Source organism: Ipomoea nil, unplaced genomic scaffold, assembly GCF_001879475.1.
Source record: "Ipomoea nil cultivar Tokyo-kokei standard unplaced genomic scaffold, Asagao_1.1 scaffold2014, whole genome shotgun sequence".
Classification (NCBI taxonomy): domain Eukaryota; kingdom Viridiplantae; phylum Streptophyta; class Magnoliopsida; order Solanales; family Convolvulaceae; genus Ipomoea; species Ipomoea nil.
This window is the reverse complement of record NW_017618442.1, coordinates 512,556-539,362: the sequence shown is the minus strand read 5'-3', so window position 1 is coordinate 539,362 and position 26,807 is coordinate 512,556. Positions and strand designations below refer to the sequence as shown.

The following is a 26,807-nucleotide window of genomic DNA, read 5'->3' as shown; positions in this document are numbered from 1 at the left end:
CAAACATCCAAAGATAATCAAGTACAACAACTCTAGGCCAAAGACTTCTATAATGTTCCACAGACCTAAAAAGGATATCAACTCGTACTTAAAATATTCAACCACCACGAGCAATGAGAAAAGAATACAAATATTACGAGATTATCCAAAAGATGTCTGAAACAAACAAGCTGACCTCCAAAAGTATTTGGTGAAAAATACCACCCAAGAACCTCGGAAAACTTCACGGCAAAACCAGCAAACATGCGACAAATGATGAAACCCACCTAACACGCTGCTGCCGAACTACCAAAGGAGACAAAGAAAGAAGCAAAAGAAATTTCTGTTTCATTGCCACAAAACCGTCTGCCTCTGTGTGAACTGCTACCAAATCAATATATGTATGTGTGTCAATGTTGGAGAAGAAGTTTTTGCTCCTTTTATAGCTTCACTTGAAAATAGGAATTTATGCAGACAAATAAATGGAATTAATTTCATTTGCCTCTTCACATGCATGCCATCAAAAACGTTTGGTGCTCCAACTTCTTATATACCCTTATATTATTATATAATTATAATATAATATAATAATAATAATTAGGGCTCAACAAAAATATAGTGGATAAAAATTAGCACGGTCTAAATATGAGCTATTTACCACATAGGAGGGAAGCCCAACCCAACAAATATATATTTCCACTCTACTATACGTCTGTACTACTCATATATTGATATGATCTTCTTCTTCTTTATATGTTGTAATTAAGTATGAACAAAAGTGTAACACCCCACTTTTCTTAAACTTATTTACAGTTCTAAAACCAAAATCAAGATAAATAAGCAGCGGATTAACAAACTTAAATAACGAACTAGTGGGAATGTCACCGCCACAACCACCTCTCCACGGTGATTGCACAGGCTAAGGAAAGAACTAAGTCATTAAATCAAACTAACATTTAAATTACTTAATTTAAAGTCATAAGGGGGAAAAACACCCCGGTGTCTATCACCAAACATACATAGCATAAGTCTACAATCCATCATCAAAACATCATAACGATAAAAAAAAAAGTTTAGACTACTAGATCTACTAAGCTACTCTAACTCGATCAACTCTCAAACGCTAGGCCCACCTGAAAGGGGTGTTGCAAAACAACAAGTAGACAAATAGGAAAACACCCGTTAGCATGAAGCTAAGTATAACCACACTCAACCCTGTAAAGTACTATAGTATATACTTTGGAAATATATTTGTTTACAAACTCGAATCAAGCAATCTCAACACTTAGACAACTTTAATATAACCCACAGACTTTCTACATGCTCGCAACTTATAATATCAACAAGCATGCTTCAACAATAAATAACTCATAAACATAATCACTTCAACACATATTTCTCATAACAAAACTCATCATAACGAACTCATGCTATCAACCAATGGCATATTATCAATCAATACGAAATTATCCTCATGCTTTCAAGTTCTCATCATGCAAACTAGATATATAAGACATCAAAATGCAACTAAAGCAATCATGCTCAATATACAATCTCGGTTAATCATTCTCATTATGCAATCTAGTGCAAACATTCTCATTATGCAATCTCGTGCAATACTATACTCAAATGCAATCTCGTGCAAACATTCTCATTATGCAATCTCGTGCAATACAATAAGTATACTTATAAACTCGTTTGTAAAATAGAATACTTTTCTATGGAGGTCTCTTAGAGCCACAAGGACTCGCTTGCTTTCTTTTCTTAGAGACGCAATGACTCGCTTTCTTTCTTTTCTTAGAGTCGCAATGACTCGTTTTCTTTCTTTTCTTAGAGTCGCAATGACTCGCTTTCTTAGAGTCGCAATGACTCGCTTGCTTTCTTTACTAATGGATGAGGTAGGAACTTCACCGTAGCGTGAACGAACCTATCCTGGTACGGCTTCTAGCTGACCTATACTCAAGCTCATCCACCGAACCACTCTCTTGGTTCTAAACTGATCTCTGTGGAATCAGGTATCGAACTTTTAGCGTGCACACCCCCTAACTAGGATTCCAAGCCTGGCGGGCAGTTTCCAACCTCGTAACGTGGGAATACGCCGCGTTACATATACTTAGACCGCAACGTCCATTTCTTTCTTCCGAGATGACGTAGTCCAAACGGGTCCTCCAAAACAAGGTTTTCCTCACCATAGATATATTTAGATATACCGCTCATGCATCTCATATATGCAACATTTAACTTATGCAAAAAACATGCACATTCTTCTCAACTCATTCTCAACAGACAAGATAAAGATGCTTAACATGGAAATGAGATTTTTGGAAAATAATACTTAGGCTCACGTTGGCCACTTATGCACTTTTAAAACATGATATACTTGGAATGCAATTTACTGTAAAACATGCTTCAAATCTATATATCACAGTGATCTCTCAAGAAACACACAATCATGCTTGGTTTGCAACATATCATACTCTGTATACTTTTACAATAATAAGAAACTATAATTTCCATTGAACATAAAACACATTCTAGTCATGCTTCTCTAACAATTCTCATTCACAAAATGTTCATGCTTCTCTATTCAACTACCCAAATGTCATCAGGAAGGCAAGGGCAAGCAAAATCCCAAAATAGAGAACTCAGACAACATTTCTGTGAAGCATTCCATCACAAATTCTACTATAACATGCTCATTTCCAATCCAAATTCAACGAAATCAAAGCCCAAATATGCATCAAGACGGCCCCGAGGTACCGAGCCACAAGGGCCCGGCCACTGCACAGGGAGCAACTCGAGGACCATGGGGCGGGGCTCAGCAAGGCCCGCCCCATTAAGCCGCTAGCTTGCCGCCTCTAGGCAACGGCCCTCTCCTAGGGCTGTTCCCTAGGCTCGGCTGGCCACAGCTCTAGCCAACGGTCCCCTTGTTGGGCCGTTTGGCTGGGGCCGGTGCCTTGTCTGGTGCACACTGCCTGTGCACCAGATGATCTCTTCTCATCTGTAATTCAACCTCAGACAATTCCAACACATCCAAAATAATAACAACACATCATAGACAAGTAATAAATCACTTCTTAGCTCAAACACCTCAAAAATCTAACATTTCTACTCATTTCTACCTATGAAACAAGGCTTCACAGATCCAAAACTTAAAAGTGGGAGTCCATGGGGTTATACCTTTATTGTCTCCTCTTTCTTGTGTGGATTCCTTCTTCTTCCCAACTCAACCACTACCCCCTTCACCACCTAAACACCTCAAACAAACCAAGCAACAAAACTTAAGAATAGAATCTCAGAGATTGGAAGCAAAAAAGTGTAAGCTAGATGGAAAGGAATGGATGAATGGATGGAGATTGAGCCTAAGTAACTTACTGTGTTTCTCCTTTCTTTCTAGCAGAGCTCAAGGTTGGGGAAGACAAAAAAAAATGGAATCAGGAGAAAAGCCCGCTTACTATTCCTTTTATATGGGTTCAAAACCCTAGGATGATACTCAATGATTGGTGGAGGGTAAGGTAGTCTTTTGGTTGATTCTAAAGAAAATATCAGACAAGGGGTTGAAAGGCTTATGGTCCACCTTGCAGCATGGACCAAGTCTAGAAAGCTGATTTTAAATAGTTTGGGGCCAAAAATAGATTTTTCCAAAGATGATTTCTAAACAAACACTTGGTTCAGGTTTCTCCCGGTCTCACTCATATAGGATTTTGGAATTAAAATAAGTTCCGGTGTTGAATTAATTTAAAATGTAACTCAAAATAATTTATTCAAACACCAATTTATCTCAAAAAATTTTAATGGAGTGAAAATGACTATTTTGGAATTTCTTAAAATTGGATTTATAAAATTAAATTTTAGGTTGTCACAAAAAGACAGCTAGCAAAGAATCCAGAAGCTAAGCTAGTGTATTAGGTCAGGTCATGACTTCTTGCATCGGAATGGATTTCTTCCCCATTAATTTTATGCTTCGAACACCTCATCATGAGCCCAATGATCATCGCCATCATCATCAACCCTCCACCGCTCTCTCCCACTCTTTCCTTCCTGCACTACTCCTCCTCCTCAGAACTTCCATGGTATGTATGTATATATCATTATATTATTTCTCTCTATTACGATCACGCTCTTAGCACTTAAGCAAAAAATATAACTAGTAACAAAGGTGTTGTGACACCCCAAAAATCCACATTCAATCCATGGATTAATTGAGTAATTAATCCTATTTCATTTGAGGAATTAATTCCTAAAATCCTGATTTTTAATACTCAAGGACTAGTATTTGACTAGTCAACTTCAAAGTTATGTTGTACCTTGAGCTTTGAGGGGAGTTCCCTTGTTCCTTACACTTTCTAAATGTTAGTAAGGGTATTCTTGACCTTTCACCAAGTGTTAGTATTGTAACCTAACCTAGAAGACATCTTCATTCCACCCCTTACACTTTCTAAAACATTAGCTCTACCTTCTCTCTAGAAAGGTGAGTAGCTTTTCCTCCAAGCTAAGTTGAGACCTTGTCAAGATTCTAAGATTTGCTTCCAAGATTCAACCTTTCACCTATTTGGGCATCTAGGAAGGTAAGATCTAAGTCCATCTTGTGTTTTTGGTTCCATCTTAGATGTCTTTTTCTTAAAGGTAAGATCTTTATGATCTTTTAGTTTGATCTTGAAGTGGGTTTGGAAAGTAAGCCTTGTGGGGAGCTTGTTGAGGTGTAAAGTGAAGTCTTTTGGTCTACAAGAGGTAACCCATGCTCTACAAAACCTATTTTGCTTACCTATATGTGATTTCTTGGATTCTACTTGTGTTTTGCTATGAAATGTGAGTGTTTATGCATTTATCTTGTGAAAATGCATATCTAGAGCTTGTGTTTAGGGTTCCTTTGTGCCATTGCTTGGCATTTTCCATGATTCAAGTCATTTTGTTGTGTTGGGTGAGATTTGGCATGTTTTGGACTTGAATTTGAGTTTGAAGATAAAAATCCCCGAAGGGATTATTTTGCACAGGTATATGTACCCGCGAGCGGAACGACGGGTCGAGCTCCACCCGCGGGGAACGTAAGCCGGTAGGTGTGTACCCGCGGGCAGAACCACGGGTGGGAGCCTACCCGTGGGTCTACCCGCGGGGAACACAGTGGTGTTGTGATGGGATTTGTTCTCTGTGATTCTTTTGACTCGGTATTTGGTCTTTTGACTTCCCGATGTTCTTTTGTGGAACTATTTGAGTATCTTCTTGATGTTTCGTATGTCTAGAACTATATGGTAGGTATCCATGTAGGACTTTGGTGTCTTGAATCGTGCTAAGTGTTCAACATTGTGTTTCGTTGGACCGTGAAGTGTCTTGTGTGTTCCTCGGAACTATCTTTGGTTTCCCCGTTGATAAGCATGCTAGTTTGGTGTCTAAATGCTAGCATGTGTGTTGTTTGTACCTTCCGATTGGTTGATGATAACTTGTGTTATTCATCGTTGTTGTTGTTGGGCTGTGACCCATTCCTTGATTGAGTATGTTTCATACCTTCGTTGTAATCCGTTGATTGATTCCTGTTGAGGTGTGGTGTGTGTGGCTTTACCTGGATTGCACGATTAGTGGTATGGGACACTAGTCACCAAGGTATTGCAGCGGTCCTCGTGGTGGCCGTGACGTGATTATGGAGTTGTGGTCTGAGTGATGAGTCCACGTATTTCTTGGGAAGGCATGTTGTTGCCGTGTGTGTGTACGGTACCTTGTGTACTATGAAATTGGTGGCTTTGTTGGTGGCTTGTTGGTGGGGGACGACGGTCCCGGAGGTAAAAGGTTGGACTAAGAAGTACAGGGGTCCTGGAGGTAATGGTTGGAAAGAAGATACAAGGTTGGGGGTAGCCATAAGGTTGGAACAGGGCATAAAGCAGGCATACCAACTCGTGATGGGTGATGTCGCGAGGGCTATTGTAGCCAGTGTTGTGTGATCTTATCTTGTGACGTGTGTAGTAACAAAGGCAGGTGTGGCCTTGGCATGTGTTGCCGGTTGTGTGTGTCTTGTTCTTTCGCGTTGTACTTGTCGGGTTGTGGTCTATTGAGTGATGATAGATCGTGCCTTGACTCTTTTGCGAGTCGTGTTGTTCTTGTGGTCTTGGGATGTGTTCCCGTGTTGCTTGTGAGAGTGTTGAGTTTTATGTTGGCTTTGACTATTGGTTTTGAACTTATATATATGTATTCCGTTTCAAAATGATTTTTGTATATATACCATATCTATGTATGATACTTAACAGTACTGGTGGGTTACCAGCATTATTCGCTGACCGGGCGTCGTCCCATGTTTATCTTTGTGTTCTTACAGGTGATGTCTAGTCGAGCGCGATGTCTAGTGCCCGATAGAGTAGTACCTTTCCCTTGTTGTACGGCCTGTGAGCCAATTAGGTTGTTTTTAGACTTATGAACTCTTGGATAGATGTATACCATGCAGATTTTGGCCGTAGCGCTTGACGTGTTGTTAAGCGTGGCATAACACCCCCGTTTGGATTCTTTGTTATCCAGTTATCTTTTCTTCCGCTGTGCTAGTGTTTTGTTTTGTTATCTGCATGCGTTAAGGCTTTTCTATAGCTTGTTTTGGGGGGTTTTACAGGTGTAACTTCATACCGCCATTACAAATTCCAGGGTGCTGGACTTGGCCTTTACCGGGCTTTTGCTCGGTCGACACTCTCTGTATGTATGTATGTATGTATGTTGATGATTTGTATGTATTTATGTAGGAGTAGTGGATGGGAGTTTATTTCTTGGTGGAAGAGATCAATGAAGTGTTGTGAAGATGCATTGTCACATGGAGATGTGCAGGAAGATGTGTCAGATGAGGAAAAAGGGTTAGTGCAGGCAAGAGAGAATAATAAGAAAAAGAGACTGAACACAGAACAAGTGAAGACTTTGGAGAAGAGCTTTGAGGTGGGAAACAAGATGGAACCAGAGAGGAAAATGTAGCTGGCTAGAGATCTGGGATTGCAGCCAAGACAGATCGCGATTTAGTTCCAAAACAGGCGAGCTATGTGGAAGACTAAGCAGTTGGAAAGGGACTATGAATCCCTCAAGAGACAGTTCGATGCTGTCAAGGCTGAAAATGATGCCCTTCTTGCTCATAATCAAAAGCTTCATGCCCATTATTCTCACAATTATAATGATTTAATTATTTTAAGAATTTGGTAACTATTTTCCATTTCTATGTACATATTGACTTTAATTTGTTACCAATTAAGCTTTATTAATTTTTTTTACCAATTAATTAATATTCATATTATTTTGTGCTGAAAGTTGAAGATGAGGATTTTACTTTTATTAATAATAATATAGATTAATAGTATAGATTATTGCATAAATATAAATTAATAGCATAAATTTTTGGGCAAAATAAAGTTCAAATTCACAACCTCCCATATGAGAGAACAACTTGGTGCCACTAGACCACAAGGTTCTTGACTCAACATTTTCACTTCAATCCTATATTAATCAATATTAAGTGACAAATTCTTCAAAAATTCGAACACAATTGTAATTTTTTAGTATTTATAAGTTTTATTTAAAACAAATATCATTAATTTAACAAAGAAGAAATAAAACATAATTAATTGTACCAAGGACCTTGTGGTCCAATGATATTAAATTACTCTCTTATATGAGAGGTGATGAGTTTGAGTCTCCATAGAGGCAATTATGATCTACATTTGATTTAGTAATATTGAGGATAGGGCTTGGGGTGCGGCATGAATCACGTCCATCAAATTAAAAATACTTTGGTCCTACCCAGTCAAGAAATTATCCAACACAAAATTCAATCTTGATATTTTTGTTGTCCCAAAAAAATCCATCCTTTTTGTGAATAACAGAATGTTTTTAATTTGTATACATTAATGAAATACTCTTTTAAAAAAAAATTTCCTATTTAAAGTGTTTGATTCGGTCAATTAACGATCGGTCAACGACCTTGTGATCAAGTGACACGAAGTAGTGGCTGACATTATAACAAAATCAGTAATACTAAAAAAAAGTTAATAACTTTTAAATATTTAGATATTCCGAATTGAAATTCTAACTTAAAGCAAATATGAAGGAAAAATGAACAAATTAAAGTGAGAAAATGAAAAATTGTAAGAAAAAGAGAGTGACGTCATGCATGGAAGGGCACATGGAGGGGATCAGTTTTGAAGCTGAATAATGCAATACTAGAAACAGGGCAAGTGGAGAAGATCAGACTAAACCAATTATTAAAATTAATTTTTCTGAATACTTACTTGTTTTTCCAAAATAAAATAATTCAAATGGGATATATATATATATATATATATATATATATATATATATATATATATATATATATATATATATATATATATATATATATATATGGGCATCAGCTTCCAACTCCCAACTAACCAAGTCATATGGGATCCTATCACACTAAATATATTGTCGTTTGAAACCCAGAAACGTGTTCATTATTTTTGAATATTTTTATGTATTTACCAAGTAAAACGTTATTCTTAATCTGAAAAAAACTATAAAAATAATGTCAACTCTGTAAGTAGAGGTGAAGAAGGGTTAGGTTTGGCATTAACCATTGGTTTCAGTTTCAAAGCTGGTGTGGTTAGGTTGGTCCAGTACTCTCACTAACTTCAGGTTTAGTTTAGACCAATTCTTTTCAATTTGGTATCTTGATTGTTCATATGGAAAGATTGTACCCGAGTTTTAGTAGTATATAAGGGATAAACAGTTGAATTTATTAAAAAGGACAGGTGCAAAAAGGTACTCGTAAATTGCGCTTTTATCAAGATAGGAGGAATCTTGTGGCATAAGTTAAAAGACGCGTGTTATTTCTGAACAATTTCAATAGATATCGAAAAGTGATCTAGTTGTATAAATGTTATGTATCATTATACTTAATATTATTTAGTAAATTTATCTTAATTTGAACTGGCCCGCAGATTTAACCACGTTAACATTTTGTGTCTCATTGTATAATCTCAGTTATGACACACTGCAGTCTCATAGTAAAGTCTCATCTCACTAGAGTATTTTTTTTATAAAAAAAAAAAAAACGCGTGAGAGAGAAAAGGACAGGTAGGGCTAATGGATGGGGGTGGGGAAATGGAGAATTAAGAATCCAAAACTGCTACTATTCCTTCAATTCATTGTTGCCTCCTGTTGGGTGTTGCGTGCGCTTTTGATGGTGAAATGAGGGGATGGCTTTTGGCTAACGCTCCAGTATTGCCTTATATTAATGCATGTTCTGTGTCGGTGGGTTAGTCGCCAACTCCTAGCTTCTCATCACCTCATCCTTTATTTGTCCATCACATATCTTAACTATAATAACAGGGCGTTTGGTTGGAGGGAGGAATTATGTGGGAAAGGAATTGTAATTCCATGGGAGTTGAATTACTGGGAATAAAGTGGAAATTTAAATTCCAGTGTTTGGTTGACAGGAATAGAATTATTGGGAATTTCAATTCCAATGTTTGGTATACATGAGAATTGAAAGGGAATAAGTAGTATAAAGTCAAAAATGTCCATTATTGTTGTTAAACATTAATTTTAGGTTAAAAAAGGAAGGGGTAGTTTTGACTCATCACTATCTTTTTTTCCCAGGAATTAAAATACCAGGGAGGGATATGGGATTTTAATTCCATGAAAATGGGGGAATTGCAATTCCATGGAATTACAATTCCCTCCAACCAAACTACAGAATTTAATGGCCTTTGGAATTAGGTGGGGATTAAGTGGGAATGGAATTTAAAATCCCTCCAACCAAACGCCCTGTAAAGGTATATGATTTGGGAAGTAATTAATGTTACAATTAATGCCATAACATCCTTTATTATAAAAATAAAATTTAAAAAATAAAATAGCTATATATTATATAATCATATAAAAAATGTGTTCAATTAGAGTTTAAATTTACTCATACAAAATTTGAAATTTGCTTTCCAAATGAAATTATCTTAGTTATTATTCTTATTGTGAAAATTATAATATAGATGAAATACAATTAAGAATAAATTAATGTAATTATGTAAATTCTCTCTATAAGTTTATTTGAATATGCACATAATTAGAGATTATATTAACCATACAAAATTTTAATTTTAATTTTAATTGTAATTGTAATTTTTTTATTCTATAAAAATAATAAATACTTGACCAATAGAAGCTTAAAAATATTATTATATTAAACATTTTAAAATATTTTAATTTTTATATTTTAATTTTTATTTATAATAACATAATTTTTTTCCGTGCATCGCGCGGGTGAATTACTAGAATATATATATATATATATATATATATATATATATATATATATATATATCGGTACGAATGCTTCGCCCAGGAGCGAAATAGGAATGGATTTTGTCCGTCCACGTGTCCAAATCTAATGGATGAGAAACACTGATTTTTTAAAAAAGCGCGGTGGCATTTTCGTAAATAATTGAACATTGAAGTGCAAGTAAAATGTATTATAAGTGCATGTAAAATGTATTATAAGTGCAAGTAAAAAATTTACACTGAGCATCAATACTAAGTGCACCTATAGTTCTAAGTAGTTGCACCTATAGTTCTAAGTAGTTGCACATATAGTTATAAGTAGTTGCACCTAGGTGCATGAATGTTTGCGGGTGGTTTTCAGGGGTATTACTACCCGCTGAACTCAGATCAATGAATGTTAACAAGGCAAAATTACATGCACTTATAGGTGAAAGTAGGTGCACCTATAGTTATAAGTAGTTGCACCTATAGTTATAAGCACACCCAGGTGCATGAATGTTTGCGGGAAGTGAATGCTAACAAGGCAAAATTACATGCACTTATAGGTGAAAGTAGGTGCACTTGTAAGTGATTTTACTTGCACTTCGATGTTCAATTATTTACGAAAATGCCACCGCATTTTTTAAAACTATTAGATCTGGACACGTGTCGCGCGCTGATTCGTTCGCATATTCTTTCCTGAGCACTTATTCGCACCTGAGTGCATCCCTATATATATATATATATATATATATATATATATATATATATATATATATATATATATATATATATATATATATATAAGGGTTAAAGTGCGGGTATATATATATATATATATATATATATATATATATATATATATAGCTTCCCGGTTGTACGGTTAACTAAAAAAGACACACCTGAAGAATACAAATCACGCGCCTAAAGTTTTTAAATGTCGCATCTTAAGTTTCAAACGCACCTTAAGCATACAAATCACGCACCTTAATTAAGAAGGAAAACAACGCACCTTAAGAAGAAAAAACACACACCTAGTTAAAGCTCAATCGTTATACCGTGCACCAAGGCGCACAATGCATTATGCGCCCTGACCAAAACGACGTCGTTTTTATTGTTCATATTTTATGTGTATAATATTAAGAGTTTTATGTGTATTATGTATTATGTTAGACTATGTGTATTCTGTTATAAGTTTATGTGTATTCCGGTAAAAGTTTATGTGTATTATGTTATGAGTTTATGTGTATTATGTATTATGTTAGATTATGTGTATTATGTTATGAGATTATGTATATTATGTATTATATATTTATATTAGATTATGTGTATTCTGTTATGAGTTTATGCACATTTGAAACAGAGATATTTTTTTTTTCTGAATTTAACAGTAGAAACGGGAAACATGATTTCTAAATAAAGATGTGGTCAAAACAACGTCGTTTTGGTGTATTGTGCGCCCTGGTGCACGGTATAATTTACCGTTAAAGCTTTAGCCCGACACACCATAAATATACAAACCACGCACTTTAAACACACAAACAAATCACCTTAAAACCACAAACCACGCACCTAAAATTTTAAAATGGCGCATGATCGTACTAATTCGTACCGTAGAGATGTATGTATATGCGTATGTATAAGCATAAAGAAGAATCAACACAAGAAATAGGTGAAATTGGCTTCTTTTATTAAACTCGTTTGTTGTTGTTTGTCTCCGCATTCAGAGAAAGGGGAGAAGAGGGAGAGAGAGAGCCGAGAGATGGGGAAGGGAGGAAATGGGCCTCCCCTTTCCCAAAGGGCTCCAGGCCCTTTTAAAGGCCCACCGAGGCGGCGGGTTTGACCCATCTCGGGTTTGACCCGTCGCCTTTGACCCCGACCCGACTGCGAGCGATGGCACGGACCCGGGGTATATAACGTATCAAAAGCCCCCACAGCCCGTGCCCTGACGACGAGCATCGAGGAAGGGTTCGGGCTGGAAAAACGAGTCACACGGTCCGTGACATATGCCGGTTGCCTCGTTAAAAACCTTAGGCTAACAAAAAACCCAGCGGGAAAAAACTTTAGCCAAAGGAAAAAAGAGTGCAACGCTCAGACATAGTCCGGTGGACCGAAACGGAGCGCCCGACCCAGTGGTCGAGCTCGCAACGCAACTTGCGAAAGGCCGAGCCCAGCCGGTTTGCGACTGGATTGCCGGGCACGACTGGGTTGCCGATTCGACTGCGATCTGGAGATCTGCTAACCAACTATGGGGTTGGATTCGCTTGTGACCGAGAGACTGGATTCATTCGGGCGAAACGTTATTTGGGCGAAGCGAACGCGATTCGACCGTTTCGACCGACGAACGTGCTACTCGGGCAAACTAAAACGCAGACGAGCTGCTCGGGCCAGCGCAGCCCCCACTCCCGCAGGTGCAAGAACCGTCAGCACAAAGGAGTGGATACGACGGGTTACCGTCCGAGAAACGACATCGCGGTCGGGAAGTGCCTCGACCGGGTCCGCAATGTGAGTGCACCCGGCTATAACTACCGCGCCGACGATCGGGCACAACACCGCTAACGAGCGGTACACACATGTTGCTAAAAAAAAGCGGTAAAGCATCACACAAAGATAGTAGACACATCGCTAAAAGCGGCATCGCCAAGAGGCGGTAAACACATCGCACGGCATCGCCTAAAAGCGGAAACAACATCGCTAAAACGCGGCATCGCTAAGAGGCGGACAAGCACATCGCTCGGCATCGCCTAAAAGCGGAAATGTCATCGCTAAAACGCGGCATCGCTAAGAGGCGGAACAAGCATATCGCTCGGCATCGCCTAAAAGCGGAAATATCATCGCTAAAACGCGGCATCGCTAAGAAGCGGAATACATCGCTAAAAAAGCGGCATCGCTAAGAGGCGGAACAAGCATATCGCTCGGCATCGCCTAAAAAGCGGACATATCATCGCTAAAACGCGGCATCGCTAAGAAGCGGAATACATCGCTGAAAAAGCGGCATCGCTAAGAAGCGGAATACATCGCTGAAAAGCGATATATGCATCGCCGGAAAGCGGAATTCATCGCTGAAAAGCGGCATCGCTAAGAAGCGGCATCAACCGGTATAACCGGACTCATAGACCCGGTGGTGGCAATGCCAACCTAACCGGTCATAGAGTGCCAGTGGTGGCGAGGCCAACCTAACTGGTCTTTAGAAACACCGGAGGCGGCAGTGCCAACCTACTCGGTCTAACAAGGCGCGTGGCTCACTTCCCCTTCTCGTCGGAGGTGGCAGTGCCGACCTACTCGAGGTGGGAAGGCGTGTTGGACGACCGGGCTAATAGCCTCCAGGCGACCCCCATGCCAGCATCGCCTTACCCGGGCAGACGAGTTGAACCAGCCGCTCTAGGCCGACCAGGCGCATGGCCTCGGGCAACCCACATATCATATGTTATCCGAGCAGATGATTCGACCCGGCCTATCCTGCCCAGCCCCCCACTGTCGGACGTACTTAAGTATAAGGGCGTGTGACAGTGAAACTAGCGGCCGGGCGAACTTAGGGCGCGGTCTTCGGTCTTCGGGTGGGCCGTTTAGGACGGGATATTCCCGGCCTTGGGCCCAAACTGCAGTTCCCGACTCGTGGGCCTTGGAACCTTTCTTCGTCTTGGGCTTGCTTCAACTGCTGCTTGGCCGTCACGATCGGGGGATTCCCGAGTGTGGGCCTAAACACTTCACGAGGGCCCGCTGCTTGGGATGTTCCCGAGCATGGGACCTGTGGCACTCCCTTCCTACTTAGCCCCCACTGTGCGCGCTCGGGGCGCGAGTGAGTGCAGTACCGGAGAGGAGCGGGCGGATCGGGGAATATGCCGTGGTGTCGACCTCCCCGATCGGCGATATGACCAGTCGATTGCCTCGCCCGGTCAAGGGTCAGTCGGCTATTAGAGCCGCAGAACTAAGGCTATTAGAGCCCTGATTGCACACCCCTATCGGTGGGGACCGAGGGAGAGGAGTGACGGCTATTAGAGCCGGTTTGGCTGCTGGGCAAGGCGCCCGTCTTCAATCTTCGGACACCGCTATCGGTCGGAACCGAGGGAGAGGTGTGTGGGGCGAAGCGCCCGTCTTCGGTCTTCGGACACCGCTATCGGTCGGAACCGAGGGAGAGGTGTGTTGGGCGAGGAGCCCGTCTTCGATCTTCGTTGGAGCGTCGTCCGATTAGTCTGGAGACCCAAATTTGCCTACGTGGTAGGGCTTGGTGCCGGGGCTCTTCCCGGGCTTAACAATGCCGGTGGTGGCGAGGCCGACCTGACCGGGCTCTTAGTGCCGGTGGTGGGAATACCAACCTAACCGGACCTATTACAATTTCTAAGTATAAATTACAAGGAAATAAATCCTAATACAATTTATACTACGTAATACTACTATTATAAGATGACATTTAATCACCCTGGAAGTTTAATAATTCACAAATTCTTAAACTTGCTTTTATTTTTTCCAAAGTTTTGCATGCAGCCAGCTTTGTGTCACCATCTCTTTCCTTCCATTGTCTTGATTCCTGCGCTCCACCACCATCAGCCATTATTCTTTGCCTTTTGGGATTCCACACACCACCGCCACCATCAACGAATCAAAATGCATGCAAAGCTTCACCACCATTTCTACCAATAACACAACATGCAACTTAAAGCCTTTTTAATTTTCTTTTGCTGCTACATGTCGTTACTTACTGCCTTGCGACTACCCCTCTACCGCCTCCTTCGACTTGTGTTTTCTCCATGAAGAACTGGGAGAAATACACAAGAAGTGACATGGTGGACCTGGCACTGGCAAGCGCGACGAGAAGATAGGAACTTGGCTCCGGCTTGAATGATCTCAGAAGCCTAATTTCCCTGCCGGCGGCGATCCTCTGGAACTGCGATGGAAAGGACGGTGGTTGCATGTGTGGTTAAACCTTCAAATCCCTCTCAAGCCCAAGTAAACCTTTTATTTATTTTGCTGGAATTTCTGCTGTGGATAGCCGATGAAGATGGCGATGGCGATGGCGATGGCAAGCGAATGGTGCTGCACCGGCGGCTGATCGACAAAACACGGCGAGGCTGATCCTTTCGGCGAACTAACTCAGCGACGCATCGGAGCAGGTGTCCAAGATTGGCGGTTACGTGCGGCGAATGGCGGCCTTGGAATCTCCGGCCTTAATCGGGAGTGTGAGGATGGTGATTGAACTTCTGGTGGAAATGAAGTCTGATGGACGACTGACCATCTGCATGCAGTTGGTTCTTTATCCAGATTGTGCCTGGAAACAAAAATGGCCTCCCCTCTCTGGACATCCGCATGCAGGAGGGATCTGGAAGCAGCAAATTTAAATATCAGTTGCACCGGATCTCTTAAATGGAAAAGAAAATAGAAGATAAATAAAAAGGTAAAACGGTGGATTGATCGGAGCGCCGGTCAGGTAATCCGAGCGTCCAGGTTTAATCCCCACTTCATGTCCAAAATCTTCATTCCAGACTTCTTCGTGGATTTTTCTTCAAATTTCCAAAATTTTCCGTAGCGGCTTCAGCTCATTCTCTTTGGTGGTAGGACCGTAGCTTCTTGTTTCGGTCCCCACAGACGGCGCCATTTGATCGTACTAATTCGTACCGTAGAGATGTATGTATATGCGTATGTATAAGCATAAAGAAGAATCAACACAAGAAATAGGTGAAATTGGCTTCTTTTATTAAACTCGTTTGTTGTTGTTTGTCTCCGCATTCAGAGAAAGGGGAGAAGATGGAGAGAGAGAGCCGAGAGATGGGGAAGGGAGGAAATGGGCCTCCCCTTTCCCAAAGGGCTCCAGGCCCTTTTAAAGGCCCACCGAGGCGGCGGGTTTGACCCATCTCGGGTTTGACCCGTCGCCTTTGACCCCGACCCGACTGCGAGCGATGGCACGGACCCGGGGTATATAACGTATCAGCGCACTTTAAGTTTCAACAACTGACGCACCTTAAGCATACAAATCACGCATCTTAAGAAGGAAAACAATGCATGTTAAGAAGGAAAACCACTCAATTAAAGCTTTAGATCGACGGACTTATGTTTTCAACACCCGACGCACCTTTAGCCACACAGTACATAAATCATTCACCTTAAGCACAAAAACCACGCACTTTAAGTAGGAAAACCACACACCTTAAATTTGACATAGCTAGATGCAAAAAGACTAAAGTGTCACCGCGCGTTTTTTTAATCACTTTAATTATGGACATTGATTTAGGCAAGATCTATGTGTGTGTGTGTGTGTGTGTGTGTGTGTGTGTGTGTGTGTGTGTGTGTGTGCAATGTTGCAAAACACGCTAGGCGCCCCCTAGGCGCCGATTACTAGGCGCCGATTTATTATTATTATTATTATTATTTTTAATTAAAAATAAAATTAAAAATTAAAAATTTTTAAAATTTAGTAATAAAACATAAGGTTTCCATAGTTATTTCTTAGAAACTATTTACGAAAGTGGTTGTAAAAGTGTTCAAAAGATTGTTTAAACCATCTAAATACATAAAAAAACTAAAATTAAGAGCTAAAGAAGCATTTTTTTTTGAGAAATTAGTGGATAGATCTCGAAAAAATACGCGATTTGAAAAAAAAATTGTCCAAAACGGACAACCGAGTCAAAAGTTATGCCTTCCCGAACTTTTCGTAAAAAAAAAATAAAAATAAAAATAAAAAGCGCCGGTTCAGCCGGCTAGGCGGCCGGCCGCGGAGATGGCCGATTTCGGCCTTCTTCGCGGCGGCGCAATGACGCCTAGCGCCTAGGCGCGATTTTTGCAACATTGTGTGTGTGTGTGTGTGTGTGTGTGTGTGTGTGTGTGTGTGTGTGTGAAATAGAAACCAAATGTGGTGATAGGCTTCAGCTAAAAGATGAGGTTTAATCTCAGCCCCCGATCTAATCAAAATCAATAGCCCAGATTGATGAAAACTTAAAAAAAAAAAAAAAAAAAAAAAAACTCGGTGGCAATTTTATCTTTTTGTGTATTGGTCAAACTTAAGGTGCGCCATTCTCCTTCTTAAGGTGCGTCTTTTTTCTTCTTAAGGTACACGGTTTCTATGCTTAAGGTGCGTCAGTTCTTCAGTTGAGAACTTAATTAAGGTGTGTTTTTTGTTGAAACTTTAAGATGCGTCAGTCTAAAACTTTATGTGCGTCGTTTTCTTTCTTAAGGTGCGTATATTTAAAGCTTAAGGTGTGTCACTTTTCTAGTTTAAGGTGATAAGTATAAAGCTTAGATGTGTCTTTCCAAAGCTTAATGTGCGTCATTTTCCTTCTTAATGTGCGTATATTTAAAGTTTAAGGTGCGTTACTTTTCTAGTTTAAGGTGCATTAGTTTAAATTTAAGATGTGTTGTTTTATACCTTAAGGTGTGGGATTGTATAACTTAAGGTGCGTAGTTTTATATCTTAAGGTGTATCGATTTGAGATAGTTATCATTTTGCATGCATGTTGGCAGAAAGCACTTTTTTTTAAAATAATTTTTCTTGATTTGAGCCGTTAATCTATATTAATTAGATCAACGGCTCAAACTTCACCCTCCTTCACCTGGGAAAGTCTTTGCACGTGAACTGATATATATATATATATATATATATATATATATATATGTGTGTGTGTGTGTGTGTGTGTGTGTGTGTGTGTGTGTGTGTGTGTGTGTGTTATATTTATTTATTTTAATTTTAATTGAATAAATTTTATTTATTTTTCCAAACATCTTGTGCTCAGATGGCATGTAGTGACATCTCCTATGTGGGAGGTCATGAGATCGAGCATGAGCCGTTGTTGACTCTGTGTACTTCATTAGGTTGAGAAAGTATGTTTGAACAGATACTACAATGTAATAGAGTCAGTAACATTCAAATTTTATTTATTTATTTATTTTGATTCGAATTCTTATTTATTACCAAACAAAGAAATTTCTTTCATTGAGCTCATTCCAATTACTAAATATTTGATTCCAATTACAATTGTGACTTTAATGTTTGAAACAAATGTCCTCTATAGTCTCTATCTTATAATTGTTGTAAATCTACTTCTTTTTATTGTTGACCTAGTTGAAAATTTAGTCTTTCATATGATAACCTAATTACAAATCTAATACAACTTACTTTAAATGAAGAACTAGATTTACAACTAGGTTAACAATTAAAAGAATATATATATTTACACAAATTTAAAAACATGAGCTTAGATTTACAACTAAATCAACAATTGAGTGACTACATTTACAACAATTAAAATACAAAGACTATATTAGTAACTTTCAAACAATTAATGGATTAAAAGTGCTTTCAAAAAAAAAAAAAAGGATTAAAAGTATGATATTTTTATTTAAAATATATAATATATGAAATGTGTACATTTAGAGTGTGCTTAGTTCGCACATGAGAATCGGACTCGAAATAGGAGTTAAATACTTGGTAATGGTAATGGGTTTTAGGGTGTGTTTGGTTGACAAGTTTAGCTCTAAGGAATGAATATCAATGTGATTGGTATTAATTGTGTTGTTTGGTTGATAGATTTTTAGAACACTACTATGAGTTTCAAATACCCCCTTAATTGAAAACCCAATACCCAAATAAAATAAGGATATCATCCCCTTTCATTCACTTATTCCTTCTCATCCCCTTTGATTAATACTTTTAGATTTTTGTTTTTAATTTTTTTGTTTATATTGATGTTTTGGATGTCTTTATATTAGAATAAATTGTCTTAATTTTATGTTTCTTGTATTTTTAAAATATGTATTCCCATTATTGGATCATACATAACCAAACAACATTATTAATAATCATTATATTCCTATTCCACCCTACTACCAAACATGCAAAATACTTTCACTAAAACTCATTACTATTACCTAGTATTTGATACCCATTCCAATTCCCATGTACGAACCAAACACACCCTTAGTGAAAGTATTTTATATGTTTAGTAGTAGGGTGGAATTGGAATGATTCCCAATATTATTGTTGTTTAGTTAGTATAATCTTATAATGAGAATAAATGTTTAAAAATACAAGAACAAACAATCAAGACAATTTTGTTATCCAAAAAAAAAATAAAAATCAAGACAATTTATTCTAATATAAAGACATTCCAAGTACCAATATGAACAAAAAATCTAAAAGCACTAATTCAAACATGAAAATCAAATTACCAATTAGGAGGGAGAATAATGGAATGAAACCCTTATTTTATTAGGAAATGAGTTTCTAATTAAGAGGGTAAGTTCAATCGATTAACCGAAGTTTTTAAAACATTAACCATTAATCGAACCGAACTTTGTATTACCGAATTAACCGAACCAAAAAAAAAAAATCGGTTAATCGGTCGGTTAACCGATTAACCGAACTTTTTTAAACTAAAATTTTAAATCCTAAAAATAATACCTATAATAATAAATCCAATTAAAATAATATATATAATAATAAATTAATAAGAAAATATACAAAAACAATATCATAACAACATTACAAATTTATAGAAATTTTACAAATTATATATATATATATATATATATATATATATATATATATATATATATATATATATATACATATAGAGAGAGAGAGAGAGAAGCTTGCATACGTTTCCCTTATATCTTAAATGTCCTCACGTGGTTGGCCTCCAATATAATCAAACCAATAAATTTCATATAAATATATAATTCACTACAAATAAGTAATTTATTAGTTTTAAGTGAATATAATATATAATAGAAGTATATTATATATAAGTTATTATATTTAAAACCTAAACACTTACTTGAGAACATATGTTGCTAAATAAACACCCCCCTCTCCCCGGCCCCGGCCCCGGCCCCAGCCCCAGCCCCCACCCACCCATATTGGATTGTGCATTTATATACCCTATCCTCTCATCTCTAGGTATCAATTTTGGTTGAATCTAATTTGGATCTAAGAAGCCATAAGTGATTTTTCTATTCACAATCACAACCAATAATGTATATTACTAATAATTATGATAAATAAAATTAAAACTACTATAAACAAATAATACTAAATAATGTATGTATTACCTTATAAAAAACTGAATGCAAGAAATATCTGAAGTCTCCATCTTTAAGAAACGCATGATCTCCAATTTCTCAAGATCCAACTCATAATCAACATTGCTTACAATACCGCGAGACATATGAATCACATGATTTTATTCAAGATTGCAAGCAATTTTATTAGCCTTTTTTTGCATTCAATTCAAAGAAGCCCCGAACAACTATAGCCAATTCAAGAGCAGACTGTTGCGCTATTGATTCATATGTCATATTGGACTTTCCTTTTAATTGTTCATTTCATATAAGTAACAATTATTATTTTAAAAATTAAAGTTAAATATTATTTTAAAATACAAAAATTTACGAACACATTCAAGAGGACTATTGCATAATCAATCATTTGTTGGGTTTCTTGAGTAGACACAAGGCCTTGGTGATGTGCTCCATAGGGATGGCAACGGTGCAGCGCGAAGGCGAGGAATGGGGTCCCCGAATTAACGGAGAATTCAGTTAACCATTCAGTTAATTCAGTTAACCAAAGTTTCGAACCAAATTAACCGTTAACCGAAATTTTTAAAAATTTTTAACCATTAACCGAACCGAACAAGTTCGGTTAAAGAATGATTAACCGAACTTTGTCGGTTCGATCGGTTAACCGAAAATTTACCAAACTTTGCACACCCTACTTGATAGCTAAACCCATGAACCAATCACACCCTTATTATTAGTTTAAATTTTTTAGCTAAAATCACACACACACACACACACACACACACACACACACACAATATAGTACAGACCCAGAATGACGTACAAAATAATAGCTAAACAAGCTAAGGGAACTAATAAATGCAATAAAACTAAATATGTTAGTGATAGGACTTAAACCTTGGTGTGCCAACAAAGGATTAAAGACTCAGCCCAATGGACCAAGAGAGACTTAGTGAGTTAATGAGTGTTTTTAAAAGGAAGGGAAATGGTGCCTATTTATACTGTTGAGGGATCCACAGATGGTGTACAAATGGACGGCATCTGGCAGCCTTCATTCTGGACCACACACATGTCTCCCCACTACCTTGCTTCCAACGCACTCTTATGAATAAGTGGAGCTTCCTACCCTTTAATTCATAGGATCTTGATTGGCTTGATGGTTTGGGACTTGTGTTGTTATTATGTTTAAGGTCGTGGGTTTGATACCCTTTATTAATAATTCTAAAATAATATTTTGTTCCAAGCTTCTTTCTTTTCTTAGCTCCATAGAATTCCATTATTTTTGTTGGGCTAACACCTCACCCATAAAGATGAACTCCCCGTTTTGAACGGTTATGTCGACTTCCCCAATAAAATGGTCCCCTCGGTCCCATATAGCCATCAATATATATATATCCACATGTTATTTGAATCAAATAAAATTCAACACACACGTGATATGTAGTTTGACAACCAAAATAATTAAGCATTTAATGAGGATGAAACACATACATATATTATTGAATGGCATGTCAAAGTAGTGTTCTGTATAATTTATACTTAGGGGAAGATTAGAGGAGTGTGTTTGTGTTTTGTTTTGAAGATTAGACGGGACCCAAATATGCAGCAGAATCACATGTAGACTTCCTGTCATTTACACTAACACACCCAATCCAATCAGCATCCGAGAAAGCATCAATATCTCTTTCATAATCTCAAAACACCATAATATAATTTTTTGTTTGTTGAATATACTGCATAATTGATAAACATCATATCACTCAGTGTTCTTCAATTAGAGCATGCATGTATAGATTGACAAATCTTGTTTACTGCAAATTAAACTTGGAGATCAGATGTTAGTGTTATCTAGCTAGCTACTACTATACATAGCACCAGTTTACTCCATGTCGTATATATATATTGCTGGTTGAGGAAACTAATGTCCAATAATCTTGAGTTTACGGTTCGTATTCTTTAATTTATGAACAAGTGTTTGTACTGTGAGGAAATGAAGTGTGGTTTATTAATGAGAATAAGCAGAATATATATAGTGTACAACATAGGAGAAGTAGAGGAAGTTACAACTAATAACTAGTCTACAGCCAAGGACGGAGGCAGTATGGGGGCAGTGGGGGCAACTGCACCCACTCCCCCCACCCCACCCCTTTATATATATGTATGTGTATATAGACATATATAGCATTAAATGTTATATAAAATTTGTATTTATGTTTAATTTACTGATAGTTGTTGGAAAAATAGCATTAAAATGGCATAAATATAATTGACATGTTAAGTGGCTATTTTGTGGTACAATTATCAGTGGGGTCCACATCCGATTTGGGTCGGGACAAAGTGGATTCGGGTTCTTCGTAGTGAGACGAAGATATTGATATATTGTACGCTCAAAACGGATAATGGGTGAATGAGATATTGATTCTCAAAGTAGACCCATTGAGTTGGAAAAATGAAGGGAAAAAGTAAGCTTTTGTCCCACATTGGGTTGGAAAGAGGATTTGACCCCCCTTTTATACAAGAGCTTTTTTAGAGCTTGTAGAATTGTATAGCATAGAGGCTCTCTCGCGCGGTTGGGGGGAGGGGGGGGGGGGGGGGGTGCAAATCAAATTCCAACTAGAAACGAGATCGAAAAGGCTTGATTCAAGCCCGAGCTCGTGTGCGCCGACTGTAACATCTTACCATGATTGATGCAAGATTGGTTATGGCAAGGCCATTAAAGAGTGCTAACGGTATTGATGGTTAGATAGGCTATATAAGTGAGGTCCTCCCACTACTCAAGTACTGTCAATATACTGACAAAATATACACCATCCTATTATACTTGAGACAAGTGGGAGTACCATCCTATTATACTTGAGACAAGTGGGAGTCACTCTGCCCAAATCACTGCAGAAATTCAACTAAGGCATTATACAACAACACAAAGGAAAAACAAGCAAACAACTATTGTAACACCCCGTGTTACGGCCCCTAAAACCATTTAATTAATCAATCAATAAGCCCAAGAAAAACAAGCAAACAACTATTGTAACACCTCGTGTTACGACCCCTAAAACCATTTAATTAATCAATCAATAAGCCCAAGAGAAGGAATAAATCATAATGATTAATTAGGGAAAAAGGCCCACCATAGTCCATGGGCCCTCATATATAAACCCAACCCCTAAACCCAACCCTTAGGGGGCGTTTGGTTCAGGTTATATTACATAACCAAGGGAATGTGACATTCCCGAGCTTACATTCCTGTGTTTGGTTCATATTCTCGGAGGGAATATAACATTCCCAGGGAATGAAACATTCCCTCCACATAGGATTTTGAAGGGAATGTGATTCCCTTCATTTTCTAAGGTTATGTAAGATAACCTTGGATATTTATAAATTTTGTCATTTTAATTCTATATAGTATAATATCCTTAACATATTTACATATATATATATATATATATATATATATATATATATATATATATATATATATATATATAAGATAACCCTAAACCAAACACAGGAATATATATATATAAAAGATAACCCTAAACCAAACATGATTATATTACATACCTCAATTTTAACCAAACACAGGAATCTAACATTCCCAGTAATCTAACATTCCCAGCAATCTAACATTCCCTAAGGTAATCTAACATTCCGTGAACCAAACGGCCCCTTAGTTCCGAAAGGAATAGAATTAGCAAGCCTATAATATTAGTTCCTAATTAGGACTCCTAAATATATAAATAAGAGACTTAGGAGACACCTAGAACTGCCCACACGCCTAAACGCCCATCACCCCAGGAGAGCTCCAAGAATTCCCTTAGAAGAGATCAAGAAAGCAAGAAAGCTTAAAGAAAGATCCTTCATAGCCAAGGAATTAATTAAGGCTAAGAGGTAACCCATGTCTCAACAAAACCTATTTTCATAGCTATGATTTCCCCTTAGGGTTTTCCCCCGTATGATGGTGAAAGGCGAATTACTATGATTATTGTTGATGTTGATTTAATGATTCCATGGAGAATCTTGATAATCTTGATATTGGGAGTTTCTTGATAATTGTGATGTTCTTGATGATTAATTGGGATTCTTGATGAATATGTGTTGTTCCTGATAATTATGATGTTCTTGATGATTAATTGGTATCCTTGATGATTATGTGTTGTTCCTACCGAAGCTTGTAATTAGAAGACGAATCGTATTCTTGTTGATATAAAAGTGATTAGAACCCTAGGTTGTACCGTATGCTTTGATTCTTGGATTATCGGGTGGGAAATCGCATGTTTGGGAGTTGATTATGTTTAGAAAAGCATGATAGGATATGTGTCGTTCGTTTCTCGTATTTGATCCGTTAAATTGTCTACGTGTGGTCGTAATTGCGTTGTAAAGTGTCTAAGCATGGTTTCGGGTTCCACAACGGTTCCCGGGGCGAAAAGTGATGAAAAGAGTCAGTGGGGGGTAGGTGGGGGTAGGGGACCCGCCACCTACCCGCGGCTATTTCGGGCAGCTCCGGCAGCGGGCAGCTGCCCGCCGGGCACCCGCTGCCCGGAACAGTGACGGCCGGCGGGTGGACCCCCACCCACCGGCTACCCGCTGGAAAGTACACTACCTCGGGCTCCCGGCTTCCCCGTTTGATGTTTCCCCGATCCCCGTGGTGTCCCAACGGACCCCGTTTATCGTGCGTATGTCTAGTTTGATGTTTCGGGTACCGTTCGTAGGTTTATGAGTCTATTATAATGCATGCTAGTTGAATTGGTACCCGGTTGGCCTAGGTGGGAGAAGTATGAACCCCTTAGGACTGTTCTTAGCATGTGATGGATCACGCATAGGTTTGTTGTACGTTTATTCCCCTTCCCAACGTGTAATGTGGGTTGTATGTGCTTGCTATGTGTTATGTGCGCGTGTTGCCCCAATTCGGTTGCAATCGGATTGGTTATCCTGAGCTGCGGTTCAGAAGCCAGCTACAGTCAGATGGGAATTCCTGGCTGCAGTCGGGTGACGGTATCCTGGGCTGCGGTCCAGAAGCTGGTCGTAGTCAGATGGGAATTCCTGGCTACAATCAGATGACATTTTCCTGAGCTGCGTTTCAGAGGCTGGCTGTAGTCAGATGGGAATTCCTGGTTACAGTCAGATGACACACTCTCTTGGGCTGCGGTCCACTGTTTGGTTGCGATCAAACATTATGATGAGCTGCGGTTCATCGGTAGGTTGCGATCGACCTCCCCGTGTTGCGATACGGGGCATGGTGCTGCGGGGCTGTGTCAGAGTATATGCGCTGACCCTCATGTATGGGCATGCGATCGGTCCTGTGGCGCCAACAATGTGCGTTATGTGTGTGATATGGACGAGTTGTGACTATGAGTGCCTTGGGATGTGACTATGGGATTTATATTGGGGATTGTTTATAATGGGTTATGATTATTGTTTATGTTTTGCCTTATCTACCTTATCTGTTGTGAACTGCATGTGCTCGTTATAACTGCTGCTTGTGTCTGGCCTTATCTGTCGAGTCATTCCCGGTTTAAAGCTAGAGTTCGTAGGATATATCTTCATGCTCATAATGATTTTCGTATATCTATATATATCTCTATATGTATTGTATTTCAACGCGTTGGAGTGGGTTACCAGCATCTCTCGCTGAACAGATATATTTGACTTTCAGGCACAGAGGACTAGAGCACTGGAGCGCGCTAGAACTGGAGCGTAGAAGTAGAGTAGTTTCCCTTTCGGCCTGTGTGCCATATTATGCATTATGTTTCAATGGATATTAGTTAGACCGCCTGTGCACCTGGGTTCTCTAGCCCAGGTGTGGCATAGCACCCCGTACACTTATGAGATACTTGGGATGTAATGGAATATTACCTTTATTATGTAAGTTTAAAATATCTTAAAAATCTGGGGTGTTACAGTTGGTATCAGAGCCTAAGTTTGACCCTAGGAAAAGACTCTTAAGACCGGACTTTAGGACGTTAGGCTTGAACTCTAAGTACCTAGGAACATAGGACTCAGGAACCCTAGGACGCGCGGTGAGATTGTGAAACCTACACATGACTTCCCTACACGTTGCCCTTTCCCATTCTAAATCCCTTCCCCACTTATCACTTCACCAGAAGTGCGTCGAACTCTAACTTAGTATTCTTGTAAACACTGACCAGAAAAACGATAGCATGGCACCGAACAGAAGGCAATCAAGGACTCCGGAACCCGCCACCAGCGACCCCTTGACTCAAACCCTACAGCAACTAACACAAGTCGCGCAGGCGTTAAGCGACGCGGCCCTTCGCAACACCAGGCCCCCACCGCCTCCGGTGAATGCAAGCTCTGACGTCGCTCGACAAGTCTCGAATCACCGACCACCCACGTTCTTCGGAGAAGAGGACCCCGCAGTCCTGGAGGAATGGATTCGGACCCTTGACAAGATTCTAGGGGTAGTAGAATGCCCGGAAGAGCGTCGTGTAGAAATAGCCTCGTTCTACTTCGGGCACGAGGCCGACCTCTGGTGGATCCACGAAGGACCCACCCATCGACAAGAACCAGGGTTCAACTGGGAAAGCCTCAAGGCACGTTTACGTGAACGGTTC

At 39.0% G+C, this 26,807-nt stretch overlaps 1 protein-coding gene across 1 annotated transcript; it reads left to right on the top strand.

Annotated features, from left to right (window-relative positions):
* Positions 1-708: 708 nt before the first annotated feature.
* LOC109147531 (homeobox-leucine zipper protein ATHB-13-like) lies at positions 709-7,088 on the top strand. Its single transcript, XM_019295133.1, has 3 exons — positions 709-759; positions 3,853-4,052; positions 6,696-7,088. Exons 2-3 carry the CDS (start codon positions 3,958-3,960, stop codon positions 6,916-6,918), a joined length of 318 nt encoding a protein of 105 aa, XP_019150678.1. The 5' UTR covers positions 709-759; positions 3,853-3,957; the 3' UTR covers positions 6,919-7,088.
* The last annotated feature ends 19,719 nt before the right edge of the window (positions 7,089-26,807 follow it).

Coding starts and splice junctions, on each gene's coding strand:
- LOC109147531 (XM_019295133.1), top strand. CDS start 3,958: ATGAGCCCAATGATCATCGCCATCATCATCAACCCTCCACCGCTCTCT. Junction 4,053..6,695: donor TCCTCCTCAGAACTTCCATG/GTATGTATGTAT, acceptor GTATTTATGTAG/GAGTAGTGGATGGGAGTTTA.